General features: G+C 37.3%; 1 protein-coding gene across 1 annotated transcript; it reads left to right on the top strand.

Annotated features, from left to right (window-relative positions):
- The first annotated feature begins 1966 nt into the window (after positions 1–1966).
- LOC128994415 (uncharacterized) lies at positions 1967–18026 on the top strand. Its single transcript, XM_054418973.1, has 7 exons — positions 1967–2797; positions 7130–7481; positions 7933–8033; positions 12710–12920; positions 14250–14515; positions 16573–16724; positions 17829–18026. Exons 1-6 carry the CDS (start codon positions 2078–2080, stop codon positions 16717–16719), a joined length of 1797 nt encoding a protein of 598 aa, XP_054274948.1. The 5' UTR covers positions 1967–2077; the 3' UTR covers positions 16720–16724; positions 17829–18026.
- The last annotated feature ends 464 nt before the right edge of the window (positions 18027–18490 follow it).

Here is an 18490-nt window from a genome sequence, read left to right as displayed (position 1 = left end):
GATCAGTGCATGGTACGCCGATTAAATGTAGGTCTAATATGTGATAAAACGCAGGTGAAAATAGTAGAGTTTGTAAAATTGACCAATGGAAAATATTATATCACGTTTTTCGAGCTCTTTCAAAAGAAATTACTATTTTTCAAATATTAAAAGTATTTCAATGCGAAATTGACGTGATGTAAACTACATAGTTTGATTTTGTGATCATACAAATGTTCCTATATAAATAGCCTAGGTGATTAATTCATCGTTCTGGAGAATCGTTATTTTACTGTCCGCATCAATTAAGTATTGTAATAAAAACAGTGCCTGCAAACCAGGATCTGGAAACTTGTTTTGTATTTGTAGTTTATGAACGTCCAAAACGTTATCTACAAGGAATTTAATCATATTGAACTAATTTTATCAACTTTTGGACTTTGTGGACTTTTACGACATCCACGCACCAGAGTTAGTATTTTAAGGCGAAAATGACTTTAAGGTGAATGATTTCATGTTTATTTTTAGACCGTAAGATATTTTTTCACGTTTCACTTAACGGTACCTAAAAACTTGCTGAAGTGGTTAGTTTTTGACGCCAGCAGTTGGGAAAATTTACACTTTATAATGGAACTAAACCATTTATTAATTTCTTTAATGGATGAGGTGATTGTTTTAAAGCGTTTTATTGACTAGTGACTAGAATCAGCTAGTTCTGTATCCAGGATAATTTACTACAAACCAAATTACTAAAGACAGCTATGTTTCTGGGTCCAGTTTAGAACCTTTAAAAGCAGCTGATTTTGCTCTGGACTTCACTGTATTCACTTAGCCTGCAATATCAAATACTTGAGTTTATTCTTAACCATTAAAACGATGTGTGTGTGTTTTACGTCGTTAAAGTTTTTATTTTATAGAGAGCGTGTAAAGTTGGAATTTGTGTTGTCTTCAGCGTATTTTCCAGATCTGATGCTCAAGTCCCCACTTTTCTGCGTCGCTTCTCCCTATAAGCGAGTAGGGCCAGGTGATGCTGGTTTCCCTCCCGCGCCTCTCCACCGAATCCCCTCCCACATTCGTACTTACAAAAGGCCTATGGCACTACAGTACTTTATTGTTTGTTCTTCGTAATTGGTGTTAAAACTTCGATTTGAAAATCAGACCTTTCTCGCAGAACTTTTACCGTAACTTTTGATTTCTACTTCTTCGTAAGTTTGAATTAGAAGTTAGTTGACCATTTTGGTTTCAATATTATTTTTTTAGTATTTCAGTTCATGGGTGGTTTATATTTTATAAATGAATCCAAGAGTTTAGATGATAATTTTCTAGTTGAAGTGAATATAAAAGCGAAAGAATTATAAATCCTCGCATTTATCATAGTTGTGTCGCGAAATCTGAAATGAATATACAGTACAGTACGGTAAATAAAATTGTCCAATATTCTTCACCGGTTATAAAAATTTACACTTACAAATGCGTTTCAATTCTGCGTCACATTTTAGGAAAATTGTGTTGCTATTGACCAAAAGTAAGATACGTTTTCAATTACTTTTCAGCTTCTTAAATATTTCGTAAGCCTAAAACAACCTTTAAACACAAACACACTTTGGACAATTCTAGGTGAATGAAAGCTCGTCGCCCAGACATAAGCTATTTATAGCTCACTGTGAAGCATTTTACAAAGGTACATTTTAATTAGTGGTTACCTGCGGCTAGAACGTAGTTAAACTTGTTTTTAAAGTGTGGTGAGGGTAACTAATGTTGTCATGCTCTATTCTAAAGCTTGAAAGCTTTGTATAATTTGTGAGTGAATAATTGATTAAAATAATGGTTGGGTACATCGCACATGTTGCCCAAAATACGGCAGTTAGCAGTTTGGCCGGTGGAGCGCGCTAGCTATCACACGTTGTCTGATATCGACAGACCCTTCTGAGCATGCGCGGGACGTAAAACAGCCAGTTTACCGAGTCAGTTTGCGCCTAGTCGGACGAGTGATGAGATGTGAGTGTCGGTTGCGCGGAAAGTTTGCGGTGCCGGCTAGGTAAACTTTATTCGCTTTCTCGGCAGTTAGTTGCGATCATTAGTGTTTTAACTCTTGGTAATGAGTGAGATCCGTCATCGGGATCGCATTTTAGAAGCGATAGACCAGTTGCGCAAAAGGAAAGCGCGGCCCGACGTAAATAGAATATGCAGTTTTATGTTTCGTCGCTTCGCCGTTAACTGTATAGAAACAAAATTGGACCTTCAGAAACTTATTGATGCGGAAATTGTGATAAAAGTCGACTATAAAGGTAATACGAGTTATCGGAATGCCGCAAAATGGGCTATGTTGCCGTCATACAAGTACAAAAAGGAAATTGATACGAGTAGCATAATTAGTAGCGCTGTCGCAGAACTAATAGTATTGGAACCGGATTACTTGGACATAGGCGTGCCTGAATTCGAATTGGAACAACATATGACTCAAAAGGATGGCAAGCGATTTTCAAAGAAAAATTTGGAAACAATTTTAAAAAGAGAAGTTGAAATAGGAACCTTAGTCAAATTAGAAAACGGAAATTATTCCTTGGGTGAGCACTCGTCAATGAATTCTGGTTCAACAATGAATCGGCCGTCCGCTTCTAGCGTTGGTAGCACTGCGAGGCACACGAAACCCAATCTGGCGTCAAGACAGGCATCGCGTCAAAAGAAAATTAAAATATTATCTAAACAAAACGACAATTCCAACGATACGAATGATAGTGATAAGATGAAACCAGAAGATCAGTCTAATTCAAGTGAATCAGCAAATGTGGGATTTAGAGTTGGAGGCCGTCAAAAGGTAAAAATAAAATAATAAATCTAAACATGTTGGTTTCACATTCTTATTCAAAATTGTGAATTTTAATTTTAATGTTTGCAATAATGTGTGATGTTGGTCGTATAGTTACGGTTGTCATTGCAGTCTATTAATATTATTTATAATTTAAGTGAGCAAAATATTTTCTAACTTAGTTAAAGCTAGCTAACAAGTCCTCATAACCTACCATTTTAAGATTCGAGTATATAACATTGAACAATACTAATCTTATTATTATGGTAATTTAATAGCAATTTTGATTCTCTAAACCAATGTCAGCATATCAGCTCTAGCAGACAAATCTTCAGCACCATAAGTCTCGGCAAAGTCTAGAGTCCCTCACTAGACCTTTCTTGCACCCTAGTTAGGTAAACTAACTTAACTTACAGCTCATGGCCTTGGGGGTGTACGGCCATTGAGGTCTAGTGTTCTGTAAACTCAACACCTCTGAGTCATTACCAGGTGGTCCTAGACCATACATTCAGCATTCAGAGGGGTGTGCCAGGGAACATGGGGTCCATTTCCGCAGAGAGCCGACAATGCTTTATCGGATGAAATAGCCTATAAGACTGAGGCCCAGCGCACACGGTGTGACTGTTTTACAACTTTCGTTGCAAACTAGTTGCGAGTGCAACGGTTTTGTGACCTCGGCAATGTATTGCAGTGGGGAAGCGCACACCACGCAACTGGTTGTATGCGATTTCAAAAAACATTTAAAACCAGTTGCATGCAACCGTGGGCCCGACGTTGCAGTTGCGCTGCAGACTTCAGTTGCACGAGACCACGGGGTGTTTTGTGGTGTTTGGTGGTATTTTGGTGGTATTTTGACGGCCGTATAGTGTTATTAGTGTTTATAATTTCCTATCCAACTAGCTCTAGCTGCTACAAACAGCCTAGTACTAACATTCTTGCTCAAATAAGGGTGAACCCAATGCTCTCTCAGTACCCTTCGCTGTCTTTGGTATTGATAATAGCTAATAACGTCTTCTTCGTCTGAGTCCGACGTAGTAAACGCACTTAAGGCCTTAAAACATCGTAACTGCACTAAATTTGCACTCCACTGATTGCTAATAGACGCAACTGCAGTTGTAAAACAGTCACACCGTGTGCGGACAGAAGTTTTGTTTCAGTTGCAAACTGGTTCCAGACGCAACTGGTTTGCAACAGTTGTTGTAAAACAGTCACACCGTGTGCGCTGGGCCTGATATAATTATAAATCGTATCGGATATAGTTTTTCACACAGTATTTTGAGGTAGGCCTATGTAAGTTATTGAATATGAATAACTTTACATATTAATTTTAAGCCATAACTTAAACATTTAAGTCTTTATCACACTGTGCGGTTTTTTTGTTTAATTTACAGTAAACCTTCAATTGTTCGACACTCGATACTTAGACGCACCTGATAATTCGACACAGGCTGAGTAAAAAAACAGAGAGAGAAACAATTTAAGATTATACCTAAAGTATTTTGTTTTATGAGCTTTCTTTGAACTTTTATTATTATTTAAATCAACAAATTATTCATATAACTGTTTAGCTTTATGACTTTATATAATTGTCAGAATTTCTCCATATAACTTCCATTTTGTAGTCTAATTAATATAAAATTCCATATACTTAGTCCAAGTTCGACATTTCGATAATTCGACACCCCTAAAGTCCACTAAGTGTCAACTATTGAGGTTCTACTGTACCAAACAAGGAAGCATAGGCCTGTCCAGAGTCTTGGAAATGGGGTGCCAGACCTGCCAAGTTTAGGGGCTTTTGCATATTTTACACATTGTAAGCATTAGATGAACTCTAATTTTACACCGATTTCTGTTTGTGATACATACATAACTTAAGTTAGGCCTACCATACCATAAGTTACCTTATCTTGCAACTGAAATGCTATAATTTGTACTACTTATTAAGTAGGATAAGTTTTCTTATTTGTGTGCACCTTTTGGATGTTTAAATTAAAATTAGTGTTAAACTTATCTAGGCCTACACTAGTTTATTCATCTAAGCTTAACTTTTTTTCTCGATAAATAAATGTTAAGCCTACAGACAAAAACTAACAAGTACCACCAATTAGAAACATTCAGGCTACTTACCGTAGTGAAATTCTCTTTTTGAAATTTTAATTTGTTAATGCTTTACCATATCAATAACTTAAATTACTTAATAGCTAGTAGTTTCAATAACAAATATTAAAACTTTACGCATAACTCACACATAGACCTATAGTTAAGTTAATAAATTATAGTATAAACATTTTTAATACATTTTAGGAGCGAGAAACACCTGGCGGCACTTCACTTCACAATCACAAGTCAAGTAAGCCTACAGAAGGCCATAAGAAGGCACTTCGCAGATGAGATGAAAACGTAGAAGTACCAAAGTTGTTGGAAAGGCATTATTTTCCTCCATTATCAAACCTTTCCCCTATTTCCCTGCACTGGGCAGGCTAAAATTTGTGCCTACTTAAGGTTGTTTGACTGTGCTACTTGCAGTTGATCACATGTGTGCACGTTTGGTCAAAAAATTTTAACATCTAAGAATTGCGGTTGTACATGTTCTCGGTTGCATCGTCTACATCGATCTTGAATCATTACGTTAGTCCCTACGCAATTCCTGAAGACTAACTTGTCTATTTAAAATAGGCCTAACAATAAAATAGAGATAGATACCGGTACTAATTTTGTAAAAAAATCCACCCCTGGCACCCGCTGTGAACCCCCCCCCCCCAAGTGTTTGGCAAGGTAAAATTTGTGAAAAAGTTAATAATATCAACTGTTATGACAGACATCACATTATGTTGTACAGGCCTAGGTAATATATTCAAAGAGACAAATTTACAAGGACGGCAATGTCTTGTCATCTTTTATTAAATGAGGTTAAAAAAAGGAAAATTTTATAAATACGGGACCTTTTTTGCCATTATATTATAAACTAAACTTAGGCTACCTTAAACGCAACAGCGCATTGTAAAAGAGTGGCGGGCAGTCATCTTGAAAAGTCCCATCTAACAGAAAATCAATAGGTATTCCTAGTTAAGTTACATTCAATAAACATCAAATGGGTTATTTTATTCAATAGCCTACAATTTTATCGGACTAAGTACCTAATTGTTACCTGATACATCCAAGGTTCGCTGCCGAACAGGTTAAAATCTTATTTAAATTGGATCTAGACTTATTGTTGAGGTTATTAGTTATGCATGTAGGACCAGTACTGTAGTCTTAACTTAGGCCTAACTCAATTTGTAGCCATAATCATTAAATGTCTATTTATAGGCCTAGTAATGGTTCATGGCTGTTTGAAGGCCAAAGACACAGTTGATAAGTCATCTACATTTTCACATTTTGGTGTCTTGTGTCATAGTTTGCCTTCTCAGTGTCAGTACTTGTGAAACACTAAGCTATCAGGTCCAAATAACTTAACACGTTCGCTACCGGAATAGTGCAACATTTTTCATTCATATAGACCAGTGACGCACATATGCGACGGCCGGTTTCTACCCATAGACTGCCGTCGTCTAAAATATACTGACGACGCATATTTGCATCGGTTTACCAATGTTATCAAAATGCTTATATCTTTGTAACAGTCTATTTGAAGGCACTGAAATCTCTGCAGTGGTCTACAGGGATGTCTGACGCACAACTGCGTCCCTAGGTCTGTGGATATGATGATTGGTGACGTCATATGATAGTTGGAAAAACTGGTCTTTACTTTTCTGCATCACTGTATATATGTATGCAGTATGTATGCTGCATTATCCTATGTAGCTTTTATATTTGTTCAGTTATAAACTGTTCTTGAATAATCTGTTTTTTTACTTACATTCACCTCAAAACACAAACAAAAATGAACTGTCGCATATATGAGGCGTTTGGGCTATTTCAAGAAAAGTATGATAATATTCACTATTGTCTTCGCTGTAGACCGAGCGTTGCAACATAACAAAAGGTTAAGTATCAAAAATATAAAAAACAAGAATATATTATTTACAAACACCATTGCTGTGTATCACTGTTTAACAGGTTTTCGCCCGTGGTCTGCGTACGTACTGTTAACCAAGTGACAGCCGGTCTATGTGTTAAGGTTAAATTTTATACCTCGGTCCGTGGCAATGATCGCAGCGTCGCATGCTCGGTAGACTCGGTAGAACGTGTTAAAGTAAGTTGACATGTGTCACAAAATTCAATAAGTGCTACTGTATGCCGTTAGTATCTCAGTATTGGTTCTGCTGTACAAAGTCTTAAGAACTAAAAAGTAGCTATGTTATTTAGACAACATTTATCAATGGCATTTCTATATTCCAGAGAGCAAGAATTGTATTTGACCCTTCTGACAACAATCTACCTACTCGAGTAACCAAGAAGCGAGGGCCAGGAAGGCCTCTGGGGTCTCTAAACAAATCTACGACTGCTGGCAACAGTTTCCCCTCACCCACAACGCCTCCAGCCACCCCTCCCTCTACCAAGACTGTTACAACCCCAAGTTCCTCTCCCAAATCAAGCGTTACCACAGGCACACAAGCCAAGCCTGCCTTTACTACTGTTGTCAACACTCCTCCAGCCAACCCTAGTCTATGTTACCTCTGCCACTCGTACGGACAAAGAGTCAAAGGCGTTCCAGAGAGACTGATATCATGTACTGACTGTGTGGCTCGAGGTAAGAATATTGTTTGCTGGTTGGTTAGAATTGTTTTGTGAATCCTAGGAATTGGTTTAATTTACTTTTAACCTTTTAATGTCATTCCAATCGGTTTGGCCTGCAACTATTACAGTAATTGGTTTTAAAAAGTTGGCTTGCCCCATTTCAGTAGTGGAATAATGTAAACAAAACACTATAACATGCTGTGCATTTGTAATTACGTTTAAATGTATTTTGTGTTTGGGATGCATTAAGTCTTTATGCCTGAAATTTTAGGTAAATGTTTTGTTTGTGAAAATGTTGTCTTTGTCACAGTAGTTAAGTGCCTACAGTAACTGTAGAATACTGGAAACGTAACTAAGTGTGTATTTACCTGTCCCAAATATTTTAGTATTAATATGCTCTAGTTTTATCTGCATCATTTAGAATATTTTGATACAATGGTTTACTAAAAAGTTTAATTTTCCAGCACATCCTAGCTGCCTAGAGAACAGCAATGATGGGCCTGGAAGGGATGGCACGTGGCAATGTTCCCAATGCAAGTTCTGCGTTACCTGCCAACTAACAGCTGTAAGATTCTATTCTTAATAATGCTCCCTAACTCCCTAATATTTTACTAGTATAATTTTCTTTTAGCCTTATGTAGTCTTTATTTCTCCAAATTTTAGTAAAATCGTTAAAGCAGGTGTTGTGTTCAACCAAAGTTGTGGAATACTGAAGGTATAGTGGAATAGAATACAGAATAGGACCGAAACCAGTTCGAGTCGGGTGGGGCGGGGCATGCGGCATCCAATCAGCTTTTAGAAAACTGTCCACTGTTGCCAAGTTGTGCCACGCACTCAGTCTCTGCCCGATAGCCGACCTGTGCGTTTCTAGTATACCCTCCTGTTTTGTCAAGAATTCGTCTATGAACTGTGTTTCGCCCAATGAATACGGACAACAGTACGTGACGTGGACGACCACGAGTACACGTGAAACGTTTGCGATATCGTAACGTCGGACGTGGTGTTCCTTTACGTAATGCAAATATCTTGATAGGCCTATATAAAAATGTCATTGTCCCTTAAAAATTGTATTTAAGTTTCATACGTCAATATTTTCTTTTGTAAATATTTTTATGTAACAACTTCCAGTGCAATGTAATAATATTTTCTAATAAAAATAGTTATGTCATTTTGGCAATAAATTGCCATTTATGTTATCTATTTCCCTTTTTACCTGGTATGTTTTTTGAGGATTTCTAGAGTACCTACATTAGAAGCTTTTTTTTTGTTATAGAAGAGTGAATATATCGTATGACTATTTTAATGAATGCAACACATAACGTAATGTATGTAAACGTTAGTTCAATTTTCTAAAATTCAATATAAAACTAACGGACTTTTTTGTCAAATCACAATATTACAGAAATGTCTTCGTTACTATTGAGCTACCTGTTCTCCGTAAGTTTAAGTTCAGTCGAGTGGCAATAATAAGATTAACGGAGTGAGGGTCACAATAGGTGTTCAAAGAAAGGCAGCTTTGTGGTAATTCCTAAACATTGACCAACTTCGTTTCCTAAACACAACCAAACTATTGCTGTAAATGTTTAATATGGAAGATTTTACCTTCTTCATTTCCATGTTAATTTGTTTTATGTATCAAACTATAAGCAGGGCAACAATTTACAAGATTTTTAGAACTGCTATAAAAGTTTTTGGACCATATGTATTCATTTGCTCTTATTGTTACGGTGATTTGTTTTAAAAATTGGGGTTGACAAACGTTTGACTATAGGCAACATATTTCCAGAGACTTGTAAAGGTGACCCTATATAAAATGTATTTTCATTTTATATTTATTAATTGTATGTTATAATATTTTTCAAAAACTAAATCTAGTAGCGGTTTAAGTCATTAATTGTGCAAATAATCTATCCATAATCATGTAAGGGATGAATGTATCTTCCATGTGATATAAACATGACAACACTAACCGATACAACCAAAAAATTAATAATTTGTAGTGTTGAACTACCCTACAAGTGGGAAGACAGAGTCAGAGGGATGCCCGCGCCCGCTCCCCGGCTCTAGGTGAAAGTCAGCTCACCAGCCAAGCAGGGCCGATTTACCGAATAGGCAAGGTAGGCACGTGCCTAGGGCGCGAGGCAATTGGCTTTTTTGGGGGGCGCCAAAAAATTGGAAAAAAGAAAAAAGATTGTGGCCGTTTTTGCACGTGATCGCGGTAAACTGATAATCCCTTGCGGCCGTGAAGACACCTTAACAGTCTCCCACAATTGCGGCAAGATGTTAATTATTTACCGTGGTTGTATATACGTCATCATCGTCCGTCTCCCGCGATCGCGTCTAAGTTCTGACTATTTCCAGCGGATGTGTGGACATAATTATCGTCTTCCTTGATCGCGGCAATATATGAACACATCCCGCGGTCGTGATGAGATTATCTCCGTCTACCGCGAATGAGGCAAAATTGCAATCTTTTCCCGGGGTCGTGTGGACATTATCATCTTCTTGCGTGATCACGATAAAATTCTGATAATCCCTCACAGCCGTGAAGACATCATCGCCTCCCATGGTCGTGAGGCATTGTCATCCTCTCCCACCATTGCGGCAAATGGTAATCATCTCCCGCGGTTGTTTGGAGATCATCATCGTCTTTCACGAATGAGGCAAATTTCTGATCTTTCCCGCGGTTGAGTTGACATTATCATCGTCTTACGCGATTGCGGTAAAATTCTGATCATCCCTCGCAGCCGTGTAGAGTAGACATCATTATTGTAACTCCCGCGATCCTGTAGACATCGCAATCGTCTCCCGCAGTCGTGAAGACATCATATAACCGTCTCCCGCTGTCGTGAAGACATCGTAATTGTCTCCCGCGATTACGGCAAAATGTTAATAATATCCCGCAGTTATTAGGATATCATTATCGTCTTCCACGATCGTGGCAAATTTCTGACTGTTTTCCGTGGTTGTGTGGACCATGATCATATCCCGCGGTCATTTAGTCATTATCATAGTTTCGTGCGATCGTGGTAAAATCATCATCATATCCCATGGTCGTTTAGACATTATCATCGTATCATGTGATCGCGGCAATATTCTGATTATCCTTCACGGCTCTGTGGATCTCATTATCGTATTGCGCGATCGCGGTAAAATCATGATCATATCCCGCGGTCGTTTAGATATTATTATCATCTCATGCGATCGCGGCAAAGTTCTGATCATCCCTCGAGGCCTTGTGGAGACATATTATCGCCTCCCGTCTCCCGTGGTCACGGAAACGTCACTGTTGTAAATTGACAATTCCAGGTAGAAATAGAAAATTAACACATAATTCCTGGTTCAAAAAAATTCACGTTTAGTTCCCGGATTTCCCGGTTGGTGGTCACCCTGTTATATATTGCAAAGGGGCGCTACTGTTAGTTGTGCCTAGGGCGCTGACATGGTCAAAAACGGGCCTGCGAGCCAAGAACGAAGTGGCAACGTCGCATCCCCTACCTCCTCAGAGGCCAGTCCTATTCTGTATTCTATTCCACTATAGTAACTCATTTCACAGGGTAGATTTCCTACCAGCAGAATTGTTTAAAATTATCACTCTCAGACCAGACTAGTCGCTTCAAAACTTTGACCGAGGTTGGTCAACATTTACCGAGGTTGGGTATGTATTTTGTCTGTTTGTTTTTGAGATTGTGCTTAAATGGTTGACAAAGGAAAGTTCAGTGCCGGATTTAGGGTACCTGCGGCCCTAGGCCAAATTACTTGAGCGGCCCCACACATATGGGGGAAATTCCTGGTGATTGTAGAAAATAAATCGTGAACACCCCCCGTGGGCTGCAATCACGGAGACATCATCATTGACACCCACGACCGCGGCAAAATCGTGAAAACCTTCCGTGAGCCGCAATCACGGTGATATCATCAGCGTCACCCGCGAGCGTGGCAAAATCTTGAATATCTCCCGTGGGCCACAATCATGACTAGGTACATCATCAGCGTCACCCGCGAGCATGGCAAAATCGTGAATATCTCCCGTGGGCCGCAATCACGACTACATCATCAGCGTCACCCGCGAGCGTGGCAAAATCGTGAATTTCTCCCGTTTGCCGCAATCACGACTGCATCATCAGCGTCACCCGCGAGCTTGGCAAAATCTTGAATATCTCCCGTGGGCCCCAATCACGACTACATCATCGGCATCACCCGCGATCGCAGCAAATTGATAATTTAAAAAAATATTTTTATTCTGAAACAAAGTTTATCGTCAATCTATTGCGGCCCTAGGCCACAGCGTAGTCGGCCTAGTGGTAAATCCGGCACTGGGAAAGTTGATTGAATTAGTGCGTGAGAAAGTGGCTTTGGGGTACCATAAAGATTACTACCACAACCTAAATTTCTGTCCACTAACATTAAATCAAAACGTTTCTTGTCCATTTTGTAAACCGAAAACAATCGGTAACAAAAAACTAGACAACAAAAACTAGGGTAAAGTTGTCTAACTAAAAGCCCAAAATTATGAACAAACTTAAACAACAAAGTTCAATAACAACAAGTTAAGCTTAATAACTTTAATAACAACAAAAATTCTTGGCTATCAACTCTCCTTACCGTGTGCACTGTGACTGTGGAGTGTTTGTGAGTAAAGACCCAAAGACCGTGCGTGGAGGTGAGACTGACTGGCTGCAGTGTAGGAGCGTCCACCCGGCTTCCGGTCTGGTAAGAGGCGAGTCTGGTCTGGTCGGGTTGGCTAATCAGAAAAATCTGCTTCCAATGTAGATCACGCCTAATGTTCAGGACTCAATGCAAAATGAAGTGCAACCTGACTAGCTTAGTCTCATTCTACATAAACATTTGTAATCTTTCAGGTATTTGTTTATTCAATATTTTTGAACTTGATGTCGTTTGATAAGAATTTTTAAATGTTAAAAATAAAAGGGTTCTTGGCATTTTTTCATAAAATCCGCCATTTTTAGTAATTTTAGGTTATAAAAATAGGCTATAAAAATTAAATTTGCTTCCATTTTGAAATTTTAGGCTAAATTTTATTAGTTATTTTTTCAAATATTTTTTGGTAATACACAATTGAAGTTTTCTTTTATGTATTGGTTCTAACCTAATATAACCTTATCCAACCAATGACCATGTATTCTTGGGATAATTTTAATCTGAAAACAGTGGTAGGGTATTAAGGGAAAGGTCCAATAAGTAATTCACACCAATAGTAATTTATGAGTCTTTTCTCAGGGGAAAGTGAAGAACTTGGCCATATGCGTAGTCTGCAGAGATGCGTACCACTTTGACTGCCATACACCCACAGTGCCCGAGAGAGCTCGGAGTAAACAGATACCCTGGCACTGCTGCAAGTGTTCTACCTCACCCCCTGCGGAGATCAAAGAGAAACCTGCCAGAGGTAACATCAGCAGCAGAGAGGAAGGAGAAACATATAGGCAGAAAGGTCAGATGTTTTTCAAAAAAATACTATAAACTGTTATAATCTTTGAATATAAATTAACTATGTTTATATGTTACCATTTTACAAAGTATCTGCAGAGAATCAACACAAAACCAGACAAAACAGCACAAATTATTTCCATTGAAATTCTTGAAGTCCAAGCTGTCGTTAAGTGCTGTTAAAATCATACTCGTTGGATAGGTATACAATTCAACTGCTCTTTAGATAGGGAGAGTTTATGGATCACCAACCTTAAGTTCCTCAACACAGATGCATTTTTATGTTATCTTGGAAAAAAACTTAGAAAAACTGTTGGGTACGGACTGATCACAGCACAGCCAATTGTTACATTTGGGCTGTGTAATGATCTAATGCATTATTTTTCTTTGTATTGGCCCAAAAATAACAGTTCTGCTGATTTACCGTACCAGTCTTATTGGAATCTATAATCTATGACATAATCAGTCAAAACCAATGGTAAAGTGTAGCGTAGTCAGGTATAGCCTTATTCTTGAGGAAGATTTAGCCAACAAATAATACAATATTTGCACAGTCCATAACGCTGAGACATTGACTGAATAAAACTGGACGAGCTACCATATCAGTCACCTCTCTCCTAAAACACAAGTCACCACAATACTATGTTAAGAACGTCAGTCCGTTGTGCCTCACCTGCGGGACATTGGTCAATAATGTCCTGAAAAAAATGCCAAGATAGTATATGAAGAACTGTCACATGAATACTAAGCTTTACGACAAAGCTCTTTATTTTCCAAAATCATTTTGCCTTTTAAGGCACAAAGCTAGATTGGATGTCATATAATTAGGTGGCGATATTAATGATTGTGTGGCTAAAAATTTATGGTCAGTGTCATGCCCAATATAACCAAACCTTCTCTTACATCTATAGTTGCGAACCACGCGTACATCCCCAGCTAGGATTGTGGAGTTAAGAGGTTAAATTCTAAGTTAGGACTGGATGACAAGTGTCGGGTGGTAGAGGCCTATCTAAATAAAATTAATCTTCAAGGACAACTCAGGAGAAAGTTCAAGGGATGAGTGGATTCTTTGGGAGTCGCACCCCTGATCAGGCACCTTGCTAATTTTTATTTATTCTTATTTGTTTTATTCTCCAACAACTTGTTTTATATGAATTTCAAAATATTATTGATAAGACATTAATTTAAAAACATTAACAGCAGGTAAGTAGTTTTGCTCCCACGCCACACAGACCACTCTCGTAATCTGGGGGGTGATGCTGGTGCTCAATTTTTACTAAGCGGTCTTGAACACAAATACTTAATTTTGTTTTAATTTAATGTATTTTTACAGTTGAAACCCCAGTGAAGGAGAAGCTGGAGCCTCCTCCTAATCCAAAGAGAGAAAGAGAGCCTGTAGCCCCCCCTCCACCACCACCCCCTCAACCTCCCATGGAGATCAGACTCCGAGATGTACCGTCCAACTGTCTCAGCGACCCTTTTGAAGACATTCCCATCGATGACTCCATCCCTGATGCCAAGCATTGGACCAACAACCAAGTTTATCAGTATTTCTGCACACATTTTAAACCTGAGATAGCACAGGCTTTTAAGGAACAGGTATTGTTGTACTTTAAACTTTTGCCAACTTAAAGGTTGATTTTTTTCAAAGTAGGCCTAATGTTTAGCTAAAAAATATTAATCCTTTCCCCATACTCCCACCAAACCTAACGTTCGGCTGATCCATACTATATCTTGATAAAAAACGTTACCAGTACTGTTATTTTTCATTTTTGTACTGTTTAATTTTTAAAAATAGTTGTGTGTTTCAAAATACTAGCTATAGGCTATGTGAATGTTAATGACCGAGAAAAAGTCTGTCAAATGCAACAGTGATTTTATGAATAATCCCCAATAGACCATGTCCAACCAACACAATCATGGATAATGATGATGATGTTGTCAAGATCACGGGAATTGATCACATTATTGTCATGATTGCCAGAGAAATATGGCCATTTACAATCATATAAATACTGGTTTCTTTATTTTTTACTGAATTTCCAGCTTAGTTTGAACAATTTGGTGGTCTGAACAGGGTCCTGCTCTAATAGGTTCAGATCAGCAAGACTCTGATATGATATAGGCTATATTTTAATGAAGTGAAATTCTTTCTAAAAATGTTTCTTTGGTACATAATGTTAATTGTTCATAAACACACAAAATAAAAAAAAATGTTTGTAATAGATGTTTGTGTGAGAGTTAGCAAGTAACCTACATCAACATGCTGAAACAAATATTTATCAGTTTGAGACAAATCGGTTCTTTTCCGTTAGTTCATTTAGCCTACTAGTACTTTTTTATTGCAATTGCGATATTTTTAACAGTTAGCCTAGTCTATGAATATATCAGTTATAAAAAGAAACTATTCTAAACTAACCTAACCAACCAAACTTGCTGATTATGAAAATATTCTAGTAGTGAATAAACGTAATTGCAATAAAAAAATGTAGTATTAGTGAATTAACGGAAAAGGACCGACAAATCTACTTTACTTTGAAAACCCACGCCCCCAGCGCTTTATTGGAGACTAAAATATATTTATGATGTTGTTTGTCTTGATCATGGTAGGCTAGTCATAAGAAACAAAGATTTTAATCCTTGAACATAAACCACCTTGTGATCTTGTAGAACCCATGTTTTTACGCACTTGCAACATTAGGCCTCGGGTACGATAGGAGCGGCTCGCAAGCGGCGTTGGTGACTACGTTACAAGCTGCGGCACATTTATAACGCTCGTTGAATTTCCCCCATTGTAGGAGTCAGTTTAGTCGAATATAGCAAACTGTGCTGACCCGCAAGACAAATTGCAACTATTTTTATTACCTGACAAATCCCTTTTTTAAAGAAAAAGTTAGCTCCCACTTCGACACATAGTTTCCTGGTGACTGAAGTGTTTTTAAAACCTCCGCGCAGTCATTCACAAACATTCCCTTGACAGCACCTCACTTATTAATACTTCTATTTTAGAATCACTCAACTTCGTCTCTGTCTTCTTGAGTTTGGCTGGAGACTTGCACGTTTTCTTTCAGCTGATCCTCTGAATTACATACATTTTCTACTGAACTGAAACATGACTCACCTGAGCGGTGAGCGGCGGTTTTGCAAAAATCGGTTTGAACTTGGATCCATGAGCTCATGGCTCAGACGTATCGTGGCCACCCTCAACAAATCTATACGCAAGTAAATGAGACCTGATGTCAAAGCGGCACCGCTCACTACTTGTATTGTACCCGGGGCCTTATCATCGCATCAAAACAAACAAAATATGTTTCTTCAAATCTAAATCGGTTCCATTATATTCAAGTAACCCTAAAGTTTAACACAAAACTTGAAACGACAAGACACATTTGTTTGCCTACTATTTGCGAGAACATATTTAATATCATAAATAAACTTGTTTAGGGAATAAAGTAGTAAGAGGTTCAAAGAGGTAAACCTGTCAGCATTAAATACGTATTCTAGTGGATTAAGATACTTTTTATCATAAAAATGTGAGAAAAATCTTTTCTAACCAATTGTGAATCAATATTGTTGACTTAATATAATATAGGTATTTAAATAATAAATTAGTTGTAAAAATTTCCTGGAAATTATATTGTTTTCTGTTTGTCTAGGATATAGATGGTCAGTCACTGCTTCTGATGAAAAGAATGGATGTTTTGACCAGTCTTAATCTTAAATTGGGTCCAGCACTGAAAGTTTATGGACATGTCAGGAAACTACAGACTCGTAAAAGTCACATCAAGATCTTATGGTCATAAACCAGGTAATTATGTAAATAAAATGTAATTTTCTGTCATACAGTGAGTTTTAGTAGTGTTAATTTAGGCTTTTGAAGTACTGACATACTTAAGATACAAGTTTCCTTAGCTGCTGGATTAAATATCTAGGTTGTTAAAATCCTGTGAAAACAAATTTGAGACCAGTGGAAATCTTGCCCTAATGACAACTATAGATTTATGAAAGGGTAAATTATATTTAGGGATTACAATAACATTTTCATGACTCAATAATGTTAAATAAAATCTAAATACCAACAATGTAAATATTGAGGTTGACACGAACAACTAAGGGCACTAAGACACAGGAGGCGGTGCGGCTTTTCATGACGCTTCAAAAACAAATACGTACTTTGTAATGAGAAAGAATACAGAGAATGCGGCATGGGGCGGTCTTTATTTGAACCAGTTGAGTTTGACGGCAAGACGAGAATTGTTTTCCGTTAGTCCTAGTGATAGATGGTGTATGCCTTATTAAATTTATAAATATTTTTTTTATCATCCAAACAGTAAACAAATTTTGTTCAATTAAACACATAGCTCAGTTTTTGTAATTAAACGACACCAATTCATTTAAAATTAGTGATAATTGTATAGGAATGAGAGAGGGAGAGGGGTCTCGTAAGTAACATTGATGGTCGTACAAACACACTTTCTCCAGTACCATGCGATGTTCCATTTGCCGTCCTGAAGGAAATTGCAAGTCGATTTTACAAAACTTTCAAACAGTAAAACCGGGATACAACAAATTTCAAACAGTTTCTTGAAACAAAATGTTGGAAGCCGAGTCACAATGTGTTATATTGTTATACAAACCTATAAATTATAAATAAATAGATGAGTTACGTTATATATAATCAGGATAGAACATAATTTGTGTGTTGTTTTGTATAAATTTGTATAAGTTAGTATTGTGTTAACTAAGCTAAAAAATTGCACTTATGGTAGTATGAAGTAAAATATTTCACAGTTTTGGACTTTGTCCTAACCTTAATATGTTTTTGAAGGAACATTATTTTGAATTATTTGTTTTCGTATGCAAGAAATGTCATAGCAAAAATGTATATACTAACTACATGTTTTTTTTTCAGGTGATATCTGTATTCTTGTCAGCTCCTTATCAACGTTCGTTATTAATTTGTCCTTTTATTATTTAGTAAGGATTACTATGTATAGTCTTAAGTTGTAAATGTTATGTTTTCATAACAGCTGTTTTGCATTTATTAATTTTCTCTTTATAATAATTGTAAATATTGTTACGAATATTAATTATAAGTTTGTAGAATTTATTTGTACATTCTTACCCTACCCTCTAATTCCCCTTTGCGCCTTCCACACCTTTTAAGGCAATAACCCATTGGTTCGATGGGCTCCGTCAGTAACCGATGAGATATAAGATGGTTTTATTTTTGTAAACTTGCTGCTGGAGTAGTAAAAGAGGTCGTAATTTGTCCTTCCGGTAGTTCTTTGTTCGCATAATCTTTTTCTGTAACAGTTCGCCACTCAAATGAAAGGATCAGAACATGTTCAGTCTGTTTTTATATTATGTTGCATAAAGAAAGGGATACTCCCTCTGATACTTCATCTGATGAAGTAATGAAGTTAAGAATTGCAAGATGTGTATGAGAAGGCATCTTATTAATTTAATATCAGTGAATTAAACTATTTGAAAAAGGTTGTACTGTATTTGTGAACTGGTGATTTAATAATGAGAAAATAAAATTTTAGCTTAGTAACAGAATGTATTTTTATG

Source organism: Macrosteles quadrilineatus, unplaced genomic scaffold (assembly GCF_028750875.1).
Source record: "Macrosteles quadrilineatus isolate MER2022 unplaced genomic scaffold, UCM_ALF_1.0 Scaffold_5__1_contigs__length_97177068, whole genome shotgun sequence".
Taxonomy (NCBI): Eukaryota; Metazoa; Arthropoda; class Insecta; order Hemiptera; family Cicadellidae; genus Macrosteles; species Macrosteles quadrilineatus.
The sequence above is the reverse complement of the archived record's forward strand: the minus strand, read 5'-3'. Positions and strand labels throughout refer to the sequence as shown.

What these genes read in the sequence shown, in the direction of transcription:
- LOC128994415 (XM_054418973.1), top strand. Translation starts at nt 2,078, where the DNA reads ATGAGTGAGATCCGTCATCGGGATCGCATTTTAGAAGCGATAGACCAG. An exon ending in TACTGACTGTGTGGCTCGAG is followed by an intron (nt 7,482 to 7,932) that starts GTAAGAATATTG and finishes TTAATTTTCCAG; the next exon opens with CACATCCTAGCTGCCTAGAG. An exon ending in CACAGGCTTTTAAGGAACAG is followed by an intron (nt 14,516 to 16,572) that starts GTATTGTTGTAC and finishes CTGTTTGTCTAG; the next exon opens with GATATAGATGGTCAGTCACT.